Here is a 24,166-nt window from a genome sequence, read left to right as displayed (position 1 = left end):
GTGCATTTTAGTAATTCAGGCACATACTGATGCTACCCACACAACTGTGGGGTGGCAGTTGTGCTCTGTGGTTTGCAGGATGACTCACATCAACTGCTTTGTGATTTGGAGTACAGGAAGAGGGAGCAGACAGTATTGCTGAGATTGCTGATGACAAATACTGCCTTCAGAGGTGCATGCATAAGCTAGACAGCAACTACCAGTTTGTCTTCCTCCACAGGCCATGCAGTCCATGGTCACGAGAGGGTCAATATGAGAGGTGGTCAGGCACAGTCCAAATGTCAGAATGCACAGTCAGTGAAATAGCATCCACCAAACTTGTGGGCACACTGCATAACATCCCAGGTAATGGGTAATGCCATTCCTCTGGCTCAACATATGGGAGGCCCTTTCCTGGAGAGCATGTGCATGTTCTTGCAGTCCTGCCCTTTCTCTAACATTTATTACTAGACTGAGTCCTGCCTCCATAAGCCAACACCTCTATATTTCAAATCCACACCTTCTCTATTTTTAACTTTTACCGCTCTCTATCTCTGGACACTGGTACAATACATGGGAAACATAGCCTGCACTCAAACATGGTATGAACAGTATATATTTTTGAAAAAAAAAATATCTGCAGCCAGCACACGCCAAAAGATCTGCAAACTGCACAGAAAGAAGTAACATGAAACAAAAATGCAGTTCTGCTTCCAGCCCCAACTGTTATATTAAAAACCTTGTCACACCAAACTACATTTCATATCTTTTATTTTATTATTGCCCTTCACATAAGCAAAGGCTTATTTTTCAGTGCAATAAGTAAGCTATTAAACTATTAAAAACTATGGAAATGCTTTGTTGTGAAAGTACACAGTATTCTCTGAAAACAAACTTGCTAGAAGTGACAGACAGCATACCAAAAAGTGTTCCTGAAAAAGACAAGTCTAAAAATAAACTATTTATGTCTTACTTTCAACAAACAAAAAGGACAACTGAAGGTGAAGCCGCCCTATTACTAGCATTCCTGTGAACAAAATCTTCACATAAAAACTCAGTTCAAGGCAATAACTGATAAAAGATAAACATGGAAATGATACAATGTATCATACCATATACAAAGGCAATTTAGCTACCATCACATGCAATTTCACAAGATGAGTGTAACTTGTTACAGTTGTCACATTGCTAAGAATAGTAATATATGTAATTTTTGTTCGATAATTTAATTGAACAACCTAAACATATGTCAATAAGTCAGAGTCAAAACAGACAAAATCTTTCCTTACTTCAACAGATTTTGTAAAGAATAAGTGTTCAGGTGGTTACCATGGGTTAAACAAAGCTTGGGTATTATACCTTGAGTTAGTGATCTGTGACAATCAGCTTTCTCAAAGTCTTTACTCCACTATGTACTCCCTAAGCTGTACCAAAGTAACAAGTATCCAGCCCCAGATATACCACTAAATATGGTAACTTCATCACACATCTTTTTTGGTAAACAGGATAGTGATTTATTTGAAAAAAGATTAAAAAAAGAATACTCCAGTTTTGCAAAATTATCACTTCTTCAGTCACAGCAGTTTAAAATGCAGATTGTAGGTTACTGCTTTTGACAAGGGAAAAATGGCAGCCAAACTAATTTTCTAAAAATGCACCACTTAACTTCAGCAAATTGTGACTATTTTAGCAGGGCTATCATTCAGAAAACACATATTTCATCTACAAAAAAACGGGTGACTTTTTACAGTAGGAAGTTATAGTCAAAAATATTTTCATGTTTTTCCATCTCCACAAAATAAAATTCACTGAGCCAGATTCCACAGAATTCTGTATTTTGTAACACTACACTGCAGTCTGACAAAGTAATCCTACTGAAGACAATGGCAGATGGCTTTCCAGGGAACTTTGCTTTTAACCTCAATCAACAGAATACATATCAGATTCACAGCCTTGCTCAAAGCAGCTGCTCTTTAAAGTGGCTGCACCAAGTTGAACTGGAATGCACATTCTGACATGAGATAAACACTGGAGATGAACCCCTACTCTGAATGTGCAAATATATACATGAAAATGACAGACTTCCTTCACCTTCAGTTTGAAAATTTTAGCTCACTTCTGTGACTCAAAATCTGTTAAAATGGAGTTATATAAATTCTGTGTCCGTGACTGAAATAACCCACATTACTTTCACCACTTCAAAAAACACTATATGGTTGACCAGTAATAAAATCAGGGAGGCAGCATTCATACAATATGGCTGAACTACTATCAGCTTCAGACCTATGTACTTTCACAAAATGTCTCATTTACAAAAAGTGTGGCACTAACATTTTAATACTATGCATTTCTTCATTTGACAACTTAATACCATGCATTTCCTGACAATACAACTTGCTGAATGAAAACAAGTGGCATGGACACAATACATACCACTTAAACCAAGTAACAGCACCAGCTCTTTAGAAATACATTGATGCTAAACTGACATGTTTTAATGGGTGTATGTCATTTCATCAAATGTTAGTAAATGAAATGTGGTTTAAAACAAAACACAATGAGCAAAAACAGCATAGGCTCAGATCACAGAAATTAAAAAAATATACACACTTTTTGGACGGGGAGCAAAGCATTCCATACCAACCAAGCAAGAAGCTGTTCTTGCATTCCCTTAATATAATTAAGTAAGAAGCTACTGCAGTTTTAGAGAAAGATTATATTGCTCTATAGTATCCAACAGCTGGAGCATGAGGTCAGAGGATGAAAAAGAAAATAAATACACCAAATAAAATAGAGGACTATAAACAATGTGTGTTGCTACAGTTAAACAGGCTTATACCTTAAAGACAATTCGTCATGATGTATGACACTGTAGAATTTGTTAATTATAATGTGAGGCAAGAAAATCATGGGAATGTTATTTTAGGCATGTGAAGAGAGAGGGTTAACTTCCCCTAGCATGAGAAATCCTGTAGCACTTAACCTCAGCTGGGATACCAGTCCAGGCGTGTTTTTTTATTTTTTATTTTTTTAAAGAAAACATCAACAGGCTCTTGGTCATTTACTACTCGATGCTGTTCTGTTTAAGGATGGCACTGCAGTGGTGGTGCTGAGGTAGCATTGTCGCCTAACAGTAAGATGTTGTCCTGTTCGATTCTCACCTAAAGCGTCTTCTGTGTGGAGACATGCGTGAATGGGCGTACCTTCATTGAAGGTTGTGCGTCAGGGCCGGCAACTTGGCACGTAAAAATCTACTGCCAATCATTAGCGGACCAGAGTTCTGCTGTGGCGGGAAAAGACAAAAGACACAACAACTTATTCTGCAGTAGGAATAAACACTGACAATCACTTGAAACATTTACCAAGTTGATGGGAGCATTGAACTGTAAAAAGGGCAGCAGTTTGTACCATTAAAAAAAATTCTTCCTTGCCACATCATTTGTCATTGCAACAGCTGCTAAGCATTTTACCTGTATGAGTAGTGGAAAATTAGCACAGATATTCCAAACTTTCTAATGCTTAGTCAAACACTGCTTGTGCTGTGCTGACGAGGTCATAACAAGGCCAAAATATGCATATCCACAGCTAGTGGGGTTTGGCTTTATTGGCCAGAAATTGTCCATTAAAATGATGAAACAAGTCATGGGCATTCAGAATTGCCAATTAGCTGAAAGACCTGATGTTCATAAGGATCATTTGCATATATACCATGTGCCTCTGATGCAAGAGGTTTGGGAGGTCACTCAGTGGAAGTTCTAGCTTTGCTGGAGTTTTCATTTTTTTACAAACTGGAACAAAATAATATTTCCAACAAGGACCAATCCAGAGACTTCCAGCAGCAAAATTATTACTCTTATTATAATAATTACTTTTGATATGCTATCACAGCCAAATTCTCTATAGGATATAAGACATCTGATTACAGTACGGACACTTCCTCTTGGTCTGCTAAATTCTGAACCATCCTCCTATGCTACAGTTTCCTAGGTGTGAACTGAAACTTCCAAAATATGAGTGGCAGACAAGAAAGGTAGCAACACAGAAGTACACGTCAGGCAAATGAAACAAGTGAGAGTGAAGATAAGGGTGTGCACTACAGCAGTGTAATGCACCACATGCCACATTCCAGCACAAGACAAAAAAGAAGTGATGTTTTACCATAACTTTCCACCTGTGTTGTCGATCTTCATCTATTCTTGACTTTTGGGCTATGGTTACAATACTTTGAACAAATCCGGCTGATACATAGCTCGTGTCAGCCAAAAAAATCTTTCAAGCTGCAAGTCTACCCACAACTCCCCTTTCCACATTACCTCCAATCGAGTTTGCAATCAGACAGAAGAAGACACTCTAATACAAGTCAGAAACCTTGTCCAAGCCATCCCTAACAATAAGAACCCAGGAAAGGATGTCGATCCACCAGAAGTCTAAAGGAAGGGGGAGTCAGGAGGGACGCAAGAATAGATGAAGATCGACAACACAGATGGAACGTTAAGGTAAGACATAACTTCTTTATCTGATGTTGTCAATCTTCACCTATTCTTGACTTGTGGGACAGAGTCCCCAGCTACCTTAGATCCTGGGTAGCCTTATGGAAGAACATTCCTGAGAACCACAGAACCAAAGGAGGCTCTCCCCCTGGAGACCATATCCAATTTGTAATGAGTAATAAAGGTACGTGGTTTAGCTCATGATGCATCTGCGCAAATTTCTGACACGGACGCTTTAGAATGAAAAACAGGTGAAGTCACCATAGATCTGGTAGAATGTGCCTTCACTTCATTTCATTGGGTGTCTTAGCTTTTCTTTTGAGTAAATGAAAGATATACAATCCCTTAACCATCTGGATAGAGTAACCTTAAATGCAAGTTTGCCCAAAGCTGCACTTGCAAAGGATACAAATAAAGTACAGTTGTGTACACTTACCGTAAATGTAGATGTTCGAGTGTATTCACTGTTGCAGTCATTACACTTGGGTTATCCTGCTGGCAGGCTACCCTCAGTCGGCCTGAATTCCAAAGTCTAGGTCCGGTGTCGGTTGCTGTCGCCTCTTCCCTGATGTCAGTGCGCCAGGGGTATAAAAGATGCATCCAACGCCATTTTCTTCAAATTTTCTTGCCCCAGATGTCAGGTGCCCCCCAAAGGGTAGGCTAAAAATATGCCAATAAAACATGCATGCACCAAAATATATATAATACTTTCATCTATAAGCAAATACACCACATAGGTTGTATAGGTTAGAGAAGAGCAGATAAAGTGCAGCAAAGATATGGGGGATGGTGGATGGGTAACCTGGACTGCAACAGTGAATACACTCGAACATCTACATTTATGGTAAGTGTACAAAACTGTACTATGTTCTTCGTGTTTCACTGTTGCAGTCATTACACTTGGGTTGAATCCCAAAGCTAAGGTTGGAAGGCTGGAGCTAAATAGCATTAGGAGTGGCTATGAGGCCCTGCAGAACTGCAGTGGCAAAGCCTGCCCTGGATTTAGAGTAGAGTGGTAAATGATAGTGCTTTGTAAAGGTGTGCACTGAACTCCAGGTAGCAGCCTCTAAAATGTCTTTGGTTGGTACTCCCCTGAGGAAGGCTGATGAAGTGGCTGCTGCTCTGGTTGAATGTGGCCTAATGCCCTTAGGCACTGGCTTGCCATGTTGTGAATAGCAGAAACAAATGCAGTGGCCTATCAACTTTGAAATAGTCTGCTTTGAGATAGCCTTTCCTTGAGATCCTGCAGGATATCCCACTAGTAGTTGCTCTGTCTTTCTGAAAGCTTTGGTTCTGTTCAGGTAGAAGCGTAGCTGTCTGTGTTTGTCCAAAGAATGCAGAATTCTCTCCCCCTTACTCTGTGGGTTTGGATAAAAAGTAGGCAGATGAAAAGTTTGGTTAAGGGCCACACTGGACACTACCTCAGGCATAAATGTCGGGTTTGTCCTCAGAGAAACCCTGTCTGGATAAAAAATGATAAAAGGTTCCACAGCCATGAGTGCCTGTAGCTCTGAGACTCATATTGCAGAGGTTATTGCTAGGAGCAGAGCTGTTTTCCAAGATAAAAACTTTATATCAGCTGTAGCGGCTGGCTCAAAAGGAGGCAGGGTGAGTTTTTCCAAAACATAATTAATGTCCCATGCAGGTGTTGGTGATCTCCTTGTTGGCCTTAGGTTTTTGGCTCCTCTGAGGTACTGCCTTAACAAGGGATGAGAAAAGATTGGTGGCTCTGTATTGTAATGAACCGAAATGGCAGAGGCATGAATTTTGATTGATGAAAAGGATAGGCCTTTGTCCAGCATCTCAGTTAAGTATTGCAAAATCTGAGGAATATTTGGTACAGCTGTGTCAATTCCTTGTGCCTGGTTCCAAGCACAGAATCTCTTCCATTTTCCAGCATAAGATTTCCTGGTACTAGGCCTTCTGGCCTCCAAAATGACATCCATTACAGCTTTAGTGAGAGGCGCGTTTTGTATTACTACATTATCCGCCAAATTGGCTGTGCAGGATCTGATTGTTTTGTTGGGATAGTAGATGAGGTATTATAGGCAAGGTCCAAGCTGGGCATTGAGACAAGTTCCTTAGGATTGGGTACCAGTGCTGGTGGGACCAGTCTGGGGCAATCAATATCATCTTTGGCTTCTCTTGTCTGACCTTTAGGAGTACCTTGGGGAGGAGAGGCAGTGGAGGAAAGGCATATACTGCTAAGCTTTCCCAGCTGAAAGAGAGAATGTCCACTTTCCATGCTTGTCTGTGATAAGTCCTTGTGCAGAATCTTTTTAGTTGGTAGTTGTGAGGAGAGGCAAATAGATCTATATCCGGACATCCCCATTTCCTTGTTATCATGCTGAAGACTTGTGTATCCAATTTCCACTTGTGGGGATCCATGAGGTTTTTGCTTAGTTCGTCTGCCAGAGTATTTATCTTTCCTGGCAGGAATTGTGCTTGCAGATGTACTTGGTAAGTCAAAGCTGTGTCCCACAGAGTCATGGCTAGTCTGCAAAGGGGGTAAGAATGAGTGCCTCCCTGCTTGTTTATATACCACATGACCGTGGTGTTGTCTGCCTATATCAGTAGTTGTCCCGGATGAAGTAGGTCCTTGAAGGCTGTCAGGGCATTCTGGACAGCTAGCATTTCTTTTTGATTGATATGTAGATGCATTTGGTTTGCGGACCATGTTCCTTGAATACATCTTCCTGCCATGTGGGCCCCCCAGGAATAATCTGATGCATCCATTATTAATGTCTGCCTGGCTGGGGGTAAAGTGAATGGCTGTCCCTTGTTCTGGTGACAAGCCTTCGCCCACCAATGAAACTCCTGTTGCAGGCAGGGAATGAAGGAATGAGGGTAATTATTGTTTCCAGGCTGTGGCAATGTTGAGTCCAAACACTTTTTAGGTACCAATGAAGTTTCCTCATATGCAGTCTCGCATATGGAATTAGTAGAATGCAGGATGCCATGAAGCCCAAAGCCTGCAGAATTTTTCTTGCAGATAACTGGGCCTTTGTTGCCAACAGGTTGAAATAGGTAGTCAGTTGCCTTTGTTTGTCTGGCATGAGATAAGCCATCTGGGCAGTTGTATTTAAGCTTGCACCCAGGAATATTACCTCTTGAGGGGGTAATAGTTTTGATTTCTTTTCATTGATTGTGTACCCTAGGCCTGTGAGAAACCTCTTTACAAATGCCAGATGCTGTAGTAGAATGTCCTTGTTCTCTGCTTGAATGAGGCAGTCGTCCAAGTAAGGATATTTAGGTATTCCTGTTTGTCTGCAGAATGCAATTACTGGTGCCAGGCACTTTGTGAGGACCCTGGGCGCAGTAGATAAGCCAAAGGGCAGTGCAGAGAATTGGTAGTGCATAGGAGCCAGCTTTGAATCTGAGGTATCTTCTGCATGTTTGTCTGATTGGGGCATGCAGGTATGCCTCTTTTAGGTCTAAAGTCACCAGCCAAGCCTTCTTGCCCAGCATGGGCAGAAGTTGCTGTAGAGTCAACATTTTGAATTTTGGTATATCCAGAAATGTGTTTAGAATAGATAGGTCCAGTATTGGTCTCCAGGTCTTGTCCATTCTTGGTACTAAAAACAGTCTTGAATAAAATCCTTGTCCCTGCTCTTGCTCTGGTACTTGTTGAATGGCCCTCAAGTCCATGAGGGATGAGACTTGCTTTTGTGCCTCTGCCCAGTGATGTTTTGGCAGGTCTGGCCAACCGTTTGTCCTTGGCAGGTTATGGAAGTGAAACTTGTAGCCTTGTGAGACTATGTCTAAGACCCATTTGTCCTGGGTTATTATGTGCCAGTTTTGGGAAAAAAGTGCTAGTTTTCCCCCTAAAGGTGCTGCCAGAAGATAAGCCATCTGGGCAGTTGTATTTAAGCTTGCACCCAGGAATATTACCTCTTGAGAGGGTAATAGTTTTGATTTCTTTTCATTGATTGTGTACCCTAGGCCTGTGAGAAACCTCTTTATATATACCCCAGGGATTACTTCAGTGTCACTGCTTGACAGAGGCACAGCAAAATAATAGGCATAGTTTTCTTCAAACTAAAGGGGTGGCGAAAGCCACATAACTATGGGCTAGGCTTATAAATGCCCTTGGGCAGATAGCCTAGTACGAACCTATGAACCTATGAACCTATAAGTTCTTGGTGCAGGCAGGGGGAAGTCATTGGGACTGTTTCCTGTATGGTTGTGATTTGTCTTATCCACTTTTGGAGGTAGAAGCACCCCATTGTTTAGACCTGTACGAGCCTTAGGGCTGGGATCTGCCTCTTGGGCATCTGTATCTGCCCCTCTGTGGTCTGTCTGACACTGGAAAGGACCAATTCTTTGTAGGCCAGTGTCTGCTAAATCTTGGAGGCTGAACCTGTAAGAAATCCTTAACCATTTGCATAGATTTAGCTTTGTCCTCCATTTTCTTTAACACCTCTTCTGCTTTAACACCAAACAAAGTATCATGCTGTAATGGGGCATCTAATAATTTTGCTTTGACATGATCAGGCAGACTTTATTCCTTTAACCAAGCATGCCTACTGATGACAGAACCCGTAACAGCGGCTCTGCAGGAGGCCTCCAAAGAGTCAAAACCACATTGCAAAGTATGCTTTCCAACTTGTTCAGCTGTATGCAATAAATCCTGCATTTCTTTGTTTTCTGCACATTCAGAATTTGTCAACATTTTCTGTTTAAGCAGTGACATAATATATTGCTGATATTTAAGCATATGAAACTGACAATTTAAAGCCCTTATAGCCAAGGTAGTGGAGGTGTAAATCTTTTTTTCCACATCTGTCCAATGCCCTAGAATCCCTGTCAGGGGGGGTAGGGTTTATTGCAGTGGAGGCCTTGACCCCTTTGGGACCCTGAGAGATGGTTTCTGGGTCAGCAGCAGGGTTTTTGAAAAGGAATTTATGAGAGTCAGGGAACCTGTAGTACCTGTCCGGCTTAACAAGAGCTGGAGGTAAGGAGTCAGGGGTCAGACTGGACTCTGAAAAAATATCATCAACAATGTCTAACACAGGTGGAATAGCTAGGGGTGTGTTGTGGTAATAAAAGGAGGTCTCTGAGCCTTTTCTTAGATTCTTAAAAATCTTGGCTCTCCCAGTGGAAATGCTCCCTCATGGTATGCAAGGTTTCCCCAAAACAGTAATCCTCAGGAGGAGAGGCTGAAGGAATAGATTCTTCAGCATCAGAATCCTCATAGGGAGGAAGAGAGTATTCCTGATCAGAAGAGGAATCAGATGAAATGGAAACCTGATGTGAAGATTCATATTCTGTCTCTTGCCTAGGCCTTTTATCAGGAGGGGGATGAGAACCCCTGATCAAAGTAATTAAGTCTTCGGCCATTTTGAGCATCTGTTTTTTGGGCATGGAGGCCTGTCCATGAGGCTGTTGTACTTGTTTCTTTGTCTTTATGGGTGCTTTAGTCTTTGCCTTTGAAGCTGAAGTGGTTTTAATGTATAATTGAGTTGGCCTGAAAACACCCTCAGAAGCCGATGCCTGCTCGGCGGCTCCAGACCCATCTGAGGGAAAAGTCTCCGAAGGTCCAATACTTTGACCTTCCAGCGGCCTAGGCGACTCCACGTGGGAGTCGGTAGCGGCCTGCAGGTCTAAAGTAGCGGGTATCAGGGGCTGCGAAGGTGCCTCACTGAGAACCGGCGAACCGGCGAACCAGTGACTGGCTTAGAAGAAGCCTCGTCGTCGGTTTTGGACCTCGGATGCCTGTCCTTCTCTTTTTCTTTGCGTTTCTTGTGAATTCCGGTAGTCGGATGGCTATCCGACGACATGGTATAATTAAATCTTCTGCCAAAATAGTGTAAAGCAAAATCGTACCGACGCTTAATAATGCGTTGGTTAAATCTAGCACAAAACCGACAACTAGCAAAGTCGTGGTCAGGGCCTAGGCAAGGAATACAGTAAGAATGAAAGTCCTTATGAGGTATTTGCTTCCCACAAGAAATACAATTATTAACTTTTTCTGACATCGGTCTGGAGCAAGAAAAAAAGTTTCCAACGGGGTACTTAGCTTTTAATGAAGACTTCGGATCTGAAATTCGAACGCGAAAATCTCAGGAGTCGGCTGACCGGCACTTGCGAACTGCTTATGCTTTGGGCACCGCGCAGCAAGAAAGACTGAAGAAAATGGCGTCGGCTGCATCTTTTATACCCCTGGCGCACTGACGTCAGGGAAGAGGCGATAGCAACTGATGCCGGACCTAGACTTTGGAATTCAGGCTGACTGAGAGCAGCCTGCCAGCAGGATAACCCAAGTGTAATGACTGCAACAGTGAAACACAAAGAACATCTGTTCTGATAGTCTAAATTGCTTAGCTCTATCCAGACAGAAATGCAACTGCCTATGCACATCCAGAAGGTGCAGGCAGTACTCACCTTTATTAGAAAAATTTGGGAAAAATATAGGCAAGTCTGTGGACTGGTTGATATTGGTGTCAGAAATCACTTTAGGAAGGAAAGTCGGGTTTGTTCTGAGTAACACTGTCTTTATGGAATAAGGTGCTTTAGAACATAGAGCCTATAAATCATAGGTTCATAGGTGAGTACTAGGCTAACTGCCCTCAAGGGCCATTTCAAGCCTAGCCAATAACCCAAGGTGAGAATCAAACCCTGTACTTTGTGCACATCAGGCAAAGACTTTAACCATTATGCCAATCCTCCCAAAAAGAGAATTTTGAATGTATGTTATGCTAGAGTCAGCTGACCTAGATGTGATATCATTGTTACCAGAGCTGGGAGAATAGAATCTTCACTGCAACTGTTTGTTTACTATATAAAGTAGGTTTATAAGTTTGTATTAGGCCAACTGCCCTTATGGTTCATTTTAAGCCTTAGCCAGTTACCTAATGTGAGAATCAAACCCTGTACTTTGTGTCTGTATGGTGAACACTTTAACCATTATGCCAACCTCCCAATTCAGAGACTCGTCTCGCTGAAGTGACAGCTATGAGAAGCAATGTCTTCTAAGAAAGGAATTTTAAGTCACAGGTAGCTGCAGGTTCAAAAAGGAGGTGAAGTAAGTGATTGTAATACAACAGTCAAGTCCCATGGTGGTAGCGGAAATTTGAAAGGAGACTTCAAATGAATGGTGCCTTTAAGAAAAATCATACAAAGCCTGTGAGAGATGAAAGGCTGGTCCCGATACCCTTATGGAAATCTGAAACAGCTGCTAACATAACTTTGACTGTAGAAGCAAAAGCTCCTTTACCAAAGATGGTAGCTATAATCTCTAGAACTTTTTCTACTGGCACTGAAAAGGGGTCCAGACCATTATAAGAAGCCCAAACAGAAAATCTCTTTCATTTACTAAGGCAGAGACTCCTGGTGGATGGTTTATGGAATGCCAACAAAATGTGTCATAAAGGAGAAGGAATATCATTATGCCTGGCAACTAACAGAAGTGGAGAAACTAAGCAATTAGCCTGACAGTCTGTAGCTTGGGGTACACTAGTCCCTGGGGATGGGGTGGAAGGTCCGGAAATGAGTCCAGAATCCATGGGCAGTGAAGTAGAGGAGGCCAGAGGAAGGGAAACCATATCTGTCAAGGCCAATAAGAAGCAATGAGGATCACTTTGCTTCTCAACCGAGCTGCTTTCTTGAAAAAAAAGAGGGATCAGAGGGAGGAGGGGAAGGCATGAAGGAGACCCGGGGGCTAATCATGGAGAACAGCATTTCTGCAGAACTCTTCCTGAGGGGGAATTAGAGCAAAGTAGCTTCTGCACTTGTTCAGAAGTGAAGCAAACCTGGTCGCAGCAAGGCTGGCCCCAGCAAAGAAAGATCTTCTTTGCTACTCTGGAATTCAGAGACCACACATAAGGCATGAGGATGCATCTGCTCAGTTTGACTGCAATCACATTTGAGCTCCCAGGGATGTGCATTGCTGCCAGAAAGCAGTTGGAAGTTATGGCCCATCACCACACTCGGAGGGCTTCTTGACACAGTGGGTAGGACTTGGTCCCCCCATTTGATGATGTACCAGACTATGGACATGTTGTCTGACTGAATAGTTATCATCCCTTGAGGTAAGGCAGAGTGAAACGCTTGCAACACCAAAACCATTGCCCTTAGCTCTATAACACTGATATGCAGATTGGCCTTGGAGGGGCAACAAGTGCCTTGGACTGTCTTCCTGAGATAATGCCCCCCACTCCATCTGGGAAGCATCCATGGTCACTATGGCCTTGGGCTGCAGGGGAACAAAGGGGCAGCCTAGAAGAATCTCCTCGGACTGCATCCATCAGGTTAGGTTGTTTTTGCATCGGCTGGATGTGAAAACTAAATGATTCATGGGATGGGTTAGAACAGAACATTTGTTTGCAAGTAACCATTTGAGAAGTCTCATGTGAAATCTTGCCATTGGAACTAAAGTGATCAATGCTGCCATGAAGCCCAATGCCTGCAGAATCTGCTGAGCTGGTATATTGTTTGAGTGAAGATGAGGATGAACCTGCAACTGTATTTTCTTCAGTCTGTGTAGGGGAAGTGATGCCACACAAGATGGAGTACTGAGGTGAGCTCCAATTAATTACATGTCGAGAGAAGGGGTTAGTTGAGATTTCACAGGGTTGACCTTGATGCCCAATTGTTGGGAGAGTTCCAGAATGAGGTCCGTAGTTTGTTGTACTAGATGCCTAGTGGGAGCAGTGAGGAGCCAGTCGTCTAGGTAAGGAGACACTCAGAATCCTTGCAGCCTCAAATGTGCTGTGATGGCTGCCATGCATTTGGTGAACACCCTGGGCACTGTGGTGAGACCAAAGGGCAGCACTCTGAATTGGAAATGGCTGGCTCCTAACCAAAAGCAGAGAAACATTCATGAGTGTTTGTCCACCTTTATGTGGTAATACGAGTCTTGAAAGTCGATACAGCACATCCAATCATCTTTCTCTAAGAAGGGAAGAATTGACTGAACTGTGACTGTCCAGAATTCTGACTGTTGGACAAATTTGTTCAAAATAATGAGATCCAAAAATTGGTCTCCAGTCCCCTGTTTTCTTTGGCAATAAAAAGAATCACGAGTAAAACCCGGATCCTAATTGGTCTGGTGGGACTTCTTGGATGACTCTTTTTCTAGCACCTTTTGTATTTCTGATTCTGCTTGATCTCTCTAATTGGGTGCAAGGAAAATCTTCCCCTGACTGCCTCCAGAGGTAAGCAATTCCTCCCCCTTTCAGGAGCGCAGGTAGGGTTGACCAGAGAAAGACTGCCTGGAACCCTGATTCTGTGGACCACCCCTGCCTCTGGGGTGCCATCTTCCATTGTAACTCCCCCCTCTGCCCCAAGGGGAGTCTGAACCACATGTGTTCTGGAAAGGCTTCTGGGACTTCTTGAACCACATTTTACCACTCTTTTGATTCCTGGAGTAGGATTGTTGTAGAGTGGAAAAACACAAGCCCATAGCAGACAAAGTCTTTCTATCTTTTTCCCACCTGGACAGTTTCCTTTACTTTGGGTCCAAACAAACAGGATCTGTCAAAGGGAGCACTGACAAAGGAAGACTTGAATGTTTCCACAAACTCACACAGGCGTATCCAAGCATGTTGTCGAAAAACAACACCTGAACTTGCTGACCCGGTCGCCCCTTCAGCAGCATGCACAATGACCCTCATGGACGAATTTGAAAAAGACTTCAGGGTAGTCAACTGGGAGGCCATTTTTTGGACCCCCTCAGCAGCTGCTCCTGCCAGGGTATCTGAAAGCTCCTTGGCCAGATCTCTTTGAAGTCTAGTAAAGTGTGCCAAGAAATTCAAGGACATGATGGAGAAGGTCAATGATGCACAGACCTGCTTCTCAAATATGTCCATTGCCCTAGACTCTCATTTAGGGGGATGTACAATAGAACTTTCTTCGGCTAGTTCTTTCTTGGTTGTGGTGGCTGCTACCACCATAGCATCAACTACTAAGCCCTTCGCCCAATATGGATGGTCTTCAGGAGTGGAAAGTATCTTGTTAGATTTCCGGGGGACAGGTTGTATAGAATCAGGAGCCTTCCAAGCTTACTGAGCGATCAGCTTAATTAGGTCGTCAGTGGGCAGGGTCACCCAGGAAGTAGACGGGTGAGCACCAAAGGCCTGCAACTACACGGATTCCTCAGAGGAAGGGTCATTGGGCTTCCAATCACCCCTCTTTCCCAGGATCTCAAGAATGTCTCTGAAGGAGATGTCTTCCAGAGGTGACCGTGGAGAATCCTCCCCTTCATCAAAATCTGTGTCCTCTGTGATGGCTTCCTTGGGAGAATCAAGGTGTTTCCTCTTACACAATCTCTTCTGAGGAGGCTCTTCAATGGGAACATCTGAAGAGGACTCGGAAGAGGGGACACCTGTAGCAGGTAATTCTTGAGACTTGGGGCTCGCTGTCCAGGGGTTGAAGTTGGTGGTAGAACCGAAAGACCTGGGGTCATAGGGAGAGACTCCAGTAACACAGGAGGCACCTTGAGATGAGGCAGAGGCCAAGGCTCTTTCCATGGATTGAAAGGCAGGCCCCCCTGAGGAGGAATGGGAGCCCAGAACCATGACAGATACACTTGGAACCAGGGTCACACCCCACCTCGAGAGACCCAACTGACAAATTGGAACTCAGGAGGGGTCCTCTGTTGGTGCAGCCTGAAGAGGCAGGGCTGGCTCCATAGAAAAACTCGGTGCCAGCTCAAACTCCTCGGGCCCAACGGCGAAGACACAGTTCCAGGGACCTGATGGTGCCATAGGCACCGAAGATGTCAGAGCCAGACTTGGCATCGAAGACAAGAAAGTTGTCAGTGCCAAAGTCTTTGGTACCTGCGAAGTTGGAGTCAATAGCTGTAAAGTCTGAGAGGAGGTCAGAGGAGAAGAATAAGAAGGGGTCGTAGGGATGTAACCCTCTGGACCAGAGGGGAGAGGGGGCTGAGAAGATGAAGGAAAACCCTTGACTATCAGCATCTGATCCACCAACCTAAGAATATCTACTTCTGAGAGACGTCTGGTAGAGTGAAAAGACATCCCAGAAGGAGACTTGCGTCTTTTGATGAAAGGGCTAGGAAGTTGTCCAACAAAGGGATCCAAGGAGGGGGAATAAGTGGTCCTGGGTTGGACCGAAAAATCAGGCTTTGGCACCGTTTGCAGGACTGTGATATCAGTGTTGGCATGGCCATAGTAAGAGTTGGTGCTGGTACTGGAACCATAGTGGTCGGTGTCAATGGCACAGGTAAAGCTGAGTGTCGAAGATTCAGACTTTTCTGAAAGCTTTGGAACTTTAGGTTTCAGTTCAGAAAAGGAACCTTCCGATGCATGTTTTTGCTTCTTAACAGTTGGTGCCGAAGGGGATGTGAGCACTGAACAGGAGGATTTTGATCCAGAGGCCGGAGGAGACTGGTCGGCCTTGGACAGGGCTTCTTTGAATGAGGCTTTAAGGAGCCCTCAGACAATAAGCTTGTTTTTCCTCTCTGCCAGAGTTCTGTTGCTGAAACCCTGGCAGACTGTACAGTCAACAGACAAGTGTGAAACACCCAAGCAGTACACACAACATTCATGGTTATCAGAGTTTGGTATTTTTCTGCAGCACTCTGTATATTGTTTGAAACCTGTAGTGGAGCTTTTTGGTTTTTCCGCCATCATTCTGAATAATAAGAGCAGGAGAGGCAGAGAGAAATAACAGAAAGGAAATTCAGTCACACCACAAGAAGAAAATCTACCAACAATGGTAGAAAGTTACCAATGGTAAAGACAGGGGGGGGGCAACTTCCAATGATCCAATGATGGTAGAGGGAACAATACCAATGGTAAAGGGAAAAACACACACTCGCAAGAGTAGACCATGAAATTTAAACTAGAGAACAAAAGGAATTAGATAACTATTAAGGATAGAGAGAGTATATAAAAATGTTTTAATGAGCTACAAGAGAGGAACAGGCTGACATGTCTTGTCGTAACAGCAGCAAACGAGATCTGAGGTAATGTGGAAAGGGGAAGTTTGGATAGACTTGTAGCTTGAGAGATTTTTGTGGCTGACACAAACTATATATCAGTTGAATCGGTTCCGAGGATCGGAACCATAACCCACAAGTCAAGAATAGATGAAGATTGACAACATCAGATATGTAGTAAGGGTTTTGAGGAGTGGCACCACACATATGTAGCAATGATACACCACAACATGGGGGTGAAAGAACACATTAATAAATGGTGAACATGGACTGCACTATATATCACAAGTACCTGATCTACATGGCGATTAGAGCAGGAGTGCAATTTGTGGCTGATATACACAGGAAAAGCAGACAATATGCAGGTAGAAAAGGAAGTAAGATGAAATATCATCAAGATGACAATTGGAAAGTTGTTTCTCAAAAAGCATTATATACCAAAATTCATTATACTCAGCTGGCTCTGTAGGGATGCTCTGATTAAAGTTTTAACAGGTGTTCTGTACTACTAAGAATACAAAGTTTCTATACGTCTATCCCAGTAAACAAAACATTTCACTTCATGGTAGATCATATTAAGTACTGTATTTATTTCTGACTTACATAAATCTCGTTGTGGTCAAATCGCTTCTTGAGGTTTTCTAAAAATGCATCTTCACTGAGGGGTTCCAAAAGCACCATGTCCCCCACTCCTACCATATTGTCCAGGAGGGAGGTTTTCACTTCAGTTTTCGCCATTGTTCCCTAAAATGCAAGAAAAACAGTAAAATTAATCTCACATGTTGAAAAAAATATAATAACTGTAAACCATATAAAGGTCAATGAGGCACAGCTAGCAGCACATCCATCTCTGTAGCAGAACACTATGGGCTCTAGTCCGATGTTAGGAATGAGGTCATACACTGACATTATATCCTTCAACCACAATGCTGCAGTTAGTTAAACAATGTTTCCTGTAGCAGACAAAGTCTATCACACACCAATGCTCCTCCACTATGTATATAATAAACTCCTAGGTCACTGCGCAGTGTAGACAAGCTGAAAAATCAGCAATGCAGCTACACTTTTAAAAACAGCATACTCTCTGACAAATTGCCTGAAAAATACTACTTGAATATGCAGTTTTTCAAGCCAGTTTGCCAACTCCCATACACATGTATCTGTTACATAAATTCCAAAAAAGAAATATTAAAGCTATTTTATAGAAATAGTCCATTATGATGGAGACAAAATGTACCATTATTTAAGTAAACTTTCTTCAACAGATGTTCAACTAGATCACTGCAGCAGTAGCCTAAGCTGTATGGGTTGTATTATACTAAGATATAACAGCTGTTCAGTAAACACAGCTTTAGGGCACCTTCAACAGACACAATTGATGGTCTGAGCACTTTTGGAGAAAATGAACAAATTGAGGGCCAAACCCCACAGAAATTTCTTCTCAAAGGGAAAAAGGGATGTTTTAGCCATGAAAAGGGTAAATGCTAAGTGTAAATGTCCTCATCCTCACAACAAAAATAATAAAAAGACAATGGGATGGAGGGAGGGAGGGAGCAGCTACTGCAGTAATGATCAACTTGCTCAACTGTTACGGTAAGTATACTTATACAAGCATACTATGTTTATCATTAAGTCACTGCTGCAGTAACCTAAGCTGCATGGGTAGAATACCAAAGCTTACATATTTTGGAAGAAGGAAGGGTGAGTATTCAGAATCCTATGGAGAATGGCCTGACAAAGCCTGTCTTACACCTGGAAAAAGAATCTAGTTATTAGTGCTTTGTAAAGGTATGTACAGAAGAAGAAAGTTGCTGCCTCTGCAATACTTCGAGTCCACCCATTTCCAAAAAAAAACACAGAATAAGCCAAGGCCCTGGTAGAAGGGGTCCTAACCCAGCCTGGAAATAACTCGTTAATGTGGGAATAACAAAAAGAAACAGCGTGAGACAACCATTTGGAAACTTTTAATTTTACACATATTGTTCTTTATTCTTAACTTTGTATGAAATTTAAAAATAAGAATTTCTAAGGGTATTAGTTCTGTCAAGGTAATATCAGAGTTGCCAGACATCCCTCATCTTTAGGTTCTGGTGATAAAACAGAGAAATTGATAACTTGATTCAAGGTAAAGTCAAAGGCCATCCATTCATCCACAATCTCTTTCTCCCGTTTTTTGCACACGGGGTCAGGGTGTCACCTTAGCCTTAAATGAAGGATTTATTCTTAAGAAGAATCTATCCTTATGGAAAACAACATAAAGTTGATCCACCATAACAGCTTGAAACTCATGCTATTCGTGTAGCAGTCAGAGTAATAAGTACCACTGTTTTCCAAATTATGAAGCTCAAATCAACTGATGAGCTGGTTGAAATTAAGAATGTGTATGTATTTCCACAAAAAATTAAGATCCTAAGGAAGGGCTACCTATTTTTTAGGAGAACAGATATGCACAATTTGTAAAAAAAATGCTTACCATGAAACTAAATTAAAAGTGGGATAGAAATCCGGGGACAAACATGCTGAGCCAAGTTCAGGAAAGAAAATGGAGAGATGGATGCGTAAGAAAGGCCACAGGACAAATCACACAAATATTCTAGAACCACAGCCAAGCTGGCTTTAAAAGGGCCCTGTTTTTTAGTCTCACACCAACTAGAAAATCTCTTCCACTTATTAATATACACAATTTCCTAGCAGCAGGATTCTTTGCCTCCTTTAATACCTGCTGTATATCTTCAGAAAATGAAGATTATCATCCAGGCAGTCAGTTGAAGTTGTTTCAAGTTGGGGTGTATCAAACAGTCCTTGTGAGAGTAGGTCCAGTCTATGAATACACTTGTGGTAGTTTCCACTGGCCATTTTCAAAAGGAGAAAGGATCACTGTTGCCTTGGCCAGAACAGAGTTACCACAATGATATGTGGATAGTCGTTCTGAATCTTCAGAATGACCCTGGACATCAATGGAAAGCCACACAGGAAAGTACAATTGTTTAACTTGAACCTACTATAACAGTAGATGTTCGAATGACCACTGCTGCAGTAGCCTTAGCTTTGTGGGTTATATCTTGTCAAGGAAATAACAGCCAGCCAGCTTCCAAAGCTTTGGGGTACATTCCACATGCCCAAACTGTCAAGCAGCTCGAGATGAGCTGACTAAAAAACAAGTCTGGGCATAAAGCCCTTCGAGCTTTCCTGCCAGCAGAGAGAGAGAGAGAGAGACAGAGAGAGACTGAGCCCTGAAAGTTCAATGCTGGGAATGAGAAAAAAAAAAGTCTACACTCTGGCATAAAACATGGCAAAAAACAAGGGAAGGAGAGTGGCTACTGTAGCAGTGATCATTCAAACATCTACTGTTATGTACGTAGAAAAAAGTCCACAGGCCACCAGGCTTAAAAACAAATAATTTAATAATGATGTTAGCGCTTTCAGGTACAACCCTTCTTCAGACATAATACAAAAACTTTACACAATATTTAAACTCAAACAAACCAATCAACTTGGTGTACCAATGAAACAGTCATAACTACTAAAAGTAAGGTCTACGCCTACAAAGAACTGGTCTTAAAGGCACCAAACCATTGAGTCCTGGATGCCTACTTGCCCCTAGCTCAATAATCCATCTAGTTTCACAGTATTCAGTATAACTAGAAAAGTCTCCCCCTCTGATATCACTAGCTACTTGCTGCAATACCTGAAAAGAAAAATAATGCCCTTGATTCTGTTCTATATGCATGGAAAATGCATTCCGCTTACCTTTCAATCTGATCGCTGAGACAGTTCTGGAAGGATGACTAAGATGGAAAGTGGAGTAACCAAGCTGTCAGCTTGAGGATTTGAAGAGAGGAGTGCAGCGTTCCTGACTGATGACTCAGAAGATCCAGCACTGGGTCCAGGATCCAAGGCTCCTCCTGAAGATGGGGCCATAGAAAGGGGAACCATATTTGATGAGGCCAGTAAGGAGCAATGAGAATCAGCTTACAACTCAATGACCTGGCTTTCTGGAGAACTTTGGGTATTAATGAAAATGGGGGAAATGCATAAAGAAGTCCCGGGAGCCAATCATAAACAAGTGCATTCCTGGATGACTCATCCAGAGGGGGGAATTAGGGCAAAGTAGCTGCTGCATTTGGAGTTAATGGACGTGGCAAAGAGGTCGCAGCAAGGCTGGCCCCATTTGTGAAAAATTCAGTTCGCACCTTCCTGTTTGAGGGACCACTCATGAGACATAAGAATTGCCCCGATTAGCCTGTCCGCTATCAAGCTGGATTTCCCCGGGATGTGTGTTGCAGTTAGAAAATGCTGAGAAGAAATTTCCCATTGCCAAACTCTCTGACCCTCTCGACAGAGGGGGTAGGATCTGGTTCCGGCTTGTTTGTTGATGTACCACACCATGGACATATTGTCTGTTTGTATTGCAATCGTACCTGTTGGAAGAGAGCTCTGGAATGGTTGCAACACCAGGAGCACTGCCCTCATCCCTAGGATACTAATGTGCAAGTGGTATTCGTGTTCTTGCCAAGTCCCTTGGACAGTCTGTCCCAGATAATGCCCCCCACCCTATCTGGGAAGCATCCGTGGTTACTGTAGCTACAGGTTGTGGAAGAACAAATGGTCTGCCTATCGTTACCTGCATAGACTGAAGCCACCATTGTAGGTCCCTCTTGCAGGTGTTCGTAATGAGAATTTTGTGTGACATGGGCAACTCCTGCATGGACCACTGAGTGAAAAGTAGCCACTGTAATATTCTCATGTGTAGGTGCACCAGTGGGACTAGTGTTATTGCAGCTGCCATTGAACCCAGAACCTTGAGGACAAATTTTGTTTGCGCTTTTTTCCTCATGAGCAATATTGACTCCTGATGGTGCAGGGTTTGAACTCTTTTGTGAGGCAGTTTTGCCACCATGTCTTTTGTGTTTAAGTCTGCCCCTATAAAGGTAAATGTTGTGATGGCAACAAGGCAGATTTTTCTACATTTTTAGTAATGCCCAGCTCTGAGCAGTGATGAATGGTGGTGTATATGTCCTGGTTAGTAGATGCTCGGTGGTGGCAGTCAGAAGCCAGTCGTCTAAGTATGGAAACACCCGGAATCCTTGACGCCTCAGGTGAGCTGTAACTACTGCCATGCATTTGGTAAACACTCTGGGGACTGTAGTGAGGCCAAAGGGCAGAGCTCTGAATTGGTAATTACTGGCTCCCAGCCGGAAGCATAGATACCTTCTGGATCGCCTGTCCATCTTTATATGGTAGTATGCATCCTGAAGCTCTATGGATCACATCCAATTGTCTTGTCTCAGAAAAGGGAGTATAGACTGCAGTGTTACTATCCGGAACTTCGTTTTCTTTACCGATTTGTTCAGTCTGCTGAGATCCAAAATTGGTCTCCAGCCCCTGCCTTTTTTGGAACTAAAAAGAACCTTGAGTAAATTACGGATCCAATTTGGTCTGTGGGGACTTCTTGTATGGCTCTTTTTTTCTAGCAAACTTTGAATTCTTAGGGTTGCCTGATCCCTTTGAATGGGTGGTATGTCTGGGATTGTCTTTGATGGAAGGGGTGGAAGGGAGAAAGGAATAGTACATTTGTGTACACTTACCATAAATGTAGATGTTCGAGTGTATTCACTGTTGCAGTCATTACATTTGGGTAATCTGCTGGCAGGTTGGCCTGATTAACAAAGTCTTGGGTCCTGAATCGATTGCTGTCCCTTCCTCCATGATGTCAGGTCGTCAGGGGTATAAAACATGCAGCCGATGCCATTACATCAGTTTTTCTTGCCCCAGATGTCAGGTGCCCCCCAAGTGGGGAACAAATAAAATTAAAAACACAAAAAATATACCTCCAATCTCAAAAGCAAATACACCAAAAGGGCTTATAAGCATAGTGAAAGAAAGTATAGGTATAGTCAGAGAAAAATAGGGGGCTGGAAGAAGGGTAACCAGGACTGCAATACACTCGAACATCTATATTTATGGTAAGTGTACACAACTGTACTATGTTCTTCGTGTTTCATTGTTGCAGTCATTACATTTGGGTAGATTCCCAAAGCTATGGTAGGGTGGTGGAAATTATACAGCATTGGGACCAGCTATAAGGCCCTGCAGGACAGAAGTGGCAAAGCCAGCTCTGGATTTAGAGAAGAAAGGTAAATGGTAATGTTTGGTGAACGTATGAACTGAGCTCCAAGTAGCAGCTTCTATGAGCTTCTCTGGTAGGAACACCTCTGAGAAAGGCTGTAGAAGTAGATGCAGCCCTGGTGGAATGAGATCTGATCCCCTGGGGGATAGTTTACCATGGTGCATATAGCAGAAATTAATACAATGGCTTATACATTTGGAAATAGTCTGCTTTGAGATAGCCTTTCCCTCTGCCCCTGCAGCAAATGCCACCAGTAGTTGTTCAGATTTTCTTTGAGATTTTGTCCTGTTTAAGTAAAATCTTAAGTTGTCTGTGTACATCCAATGAATGCAAAATCCGCTCTCCTTTGTTCTGTGGATTGGGAAAGAAAGTTGGCAAATGGTCTGATTAAGAGCCACACTGGATACCACCTTAGGCATGAAGGATGGATTGGTCCTGAGAGACACCCTGTCCGCATGAAAAATGATGAAAGGCTCCACTGCCATAAGAGCCTGTAATTCAGAAATCCTTCTAGCTGAAGTGACTGCTAAAAGGAAAGCTGTTTTCCAGGAGAGAATTTTTAAGTCTGCAGTAGCAGCTGGCTCGAAAGGAGGGAGAGTGAGTTTTTCCAATACAAAATTGAGGTCCCAGGCAGGGGTTGGAGGTCTCCTGGGTGGTCTTAAGTTTTTGACCCCTCTGAGATACTGCTTTAGCAGAGGATGGGAGAAGAGGGGACGTTCTGTGTTGTAATGAGCTGAAATGGCTGAGGCATGGATTTTTATGGAAGAAAAGGACAGGCCCTTGTGAAGCATCTCAGTTAAGTATTGTAAAATCTGAGGAATATTGGGCACTGCTGTGCTTATCCCTTGTGATTGATTCCAGGCACAGAATCTTTTCCATTTGTCAGCATAAGATTTCCTAGCACTAGGCCTTCTTGCCTCCAAAATGACATCCATCTCAGGTTTGCTGAGGGATGCTAAGGGTGAATTTAGGTGATTAGCTACGCTGCAAGATTCAAAGTTTGGAGATGAGTGTGCAGAATTTGGCTGTTCTGCTGAGACAGTAAGTAAGGTGTTGGAGGCAGGTGCCACGGTGGAAGGTGTGACACATTGCACAGGAGTGGGTACCAGTGTCGGCGAGGCCAGTCTGGAGCAATCATAATCATTCTTGATTTGTCCTGTTTGACATTTAGTAGAACTTTGGAGAGCAGAGGCAGAGGGGGTAAGGTATAGACTGGCAGGTTTTTCCAGATGAAGGATAGAGCATTCACTTTCCAGGCTTTTCTGTGATGAGTTCTTGTGCAGAATTTGTCCAACTGATAGTTCTGGGATGAGGCAAAAAGATCTATGTCTGGACTCCCCCATTTGTGTGTCAACATGTTGAAAATCCGTGGTTCCAGTTTCCATTCGTGTGGGTCCATGAGATTTCTACTTAGTTCATCTGCCAGAGTATTCAGCTTTCCTGGCAGGAATTGAGCTTGTAGTTATATGTGACAGCTTAAGGCCGTGTTCCACAATGACATGGCTAGTCTGCAAAGCGGATAGGTGTGTGTACCCCCCTGCTTGTTTATGTACCACATAACTGTGGTGTTGTCTGTCTTTATCATTAATTGCCCTGGATGAAGGTAGTCCTTGAAGGCTGTCAATGCATTCTGTACAGCTAGCATTTCTTTTTGATTGATATGAA

The 24,166-nt window shown here is 42.9% G+C and overlaps 1 protein-coding gene across 4 annotated transcripts in view; it reads right to left on the bottom strand.

Annotated features, from left to right (window-relative positions):
* The window catches only part of MYO1B (myosin IB), a 2,891,345-nt gene that overhangs the window by 2,625,925 nt on the left and 241,254 nt on the right, over window positions 1–24,166 (bottom strand). For all 4 annotated transcript variants that reach the window (XM_044075201.1, XM_044075202.1, XM_044075203.1 and 1 more), the window contains exon 2: window positions 16,975–17,115. In XM_044075201.1, the coding sequence (XP_043931136.1) occupies window positions 16,975–17,109 (135 nt within the window). In that variant the 5' untranslated portion in view covers window positions 17,110–17,115. The remainder of the gene's footprint in view (window positions 1–16,974; window positions 17,116–24,166) is intronic.

Source organism: Protopterus annectens, chromosome 6.part0 (assembly GCF_019279795.1).
Source record: "Protopterus annectens isolate FY-2018-M chromosome 6.part0, PAN1.0, whole genome shotgun sequence".
Taxonomy (NCBI): domain Eukaryota; kingdom Metazoa; phylum Chordata; order Ceratodontiformes; family Protopteridae; genus Protopterus; species Protopterus annectens.
Note: the sequence above shows the minus strand (reverse complement) of the source record. Positions and strands in the feature narration are given on the sequence as shown.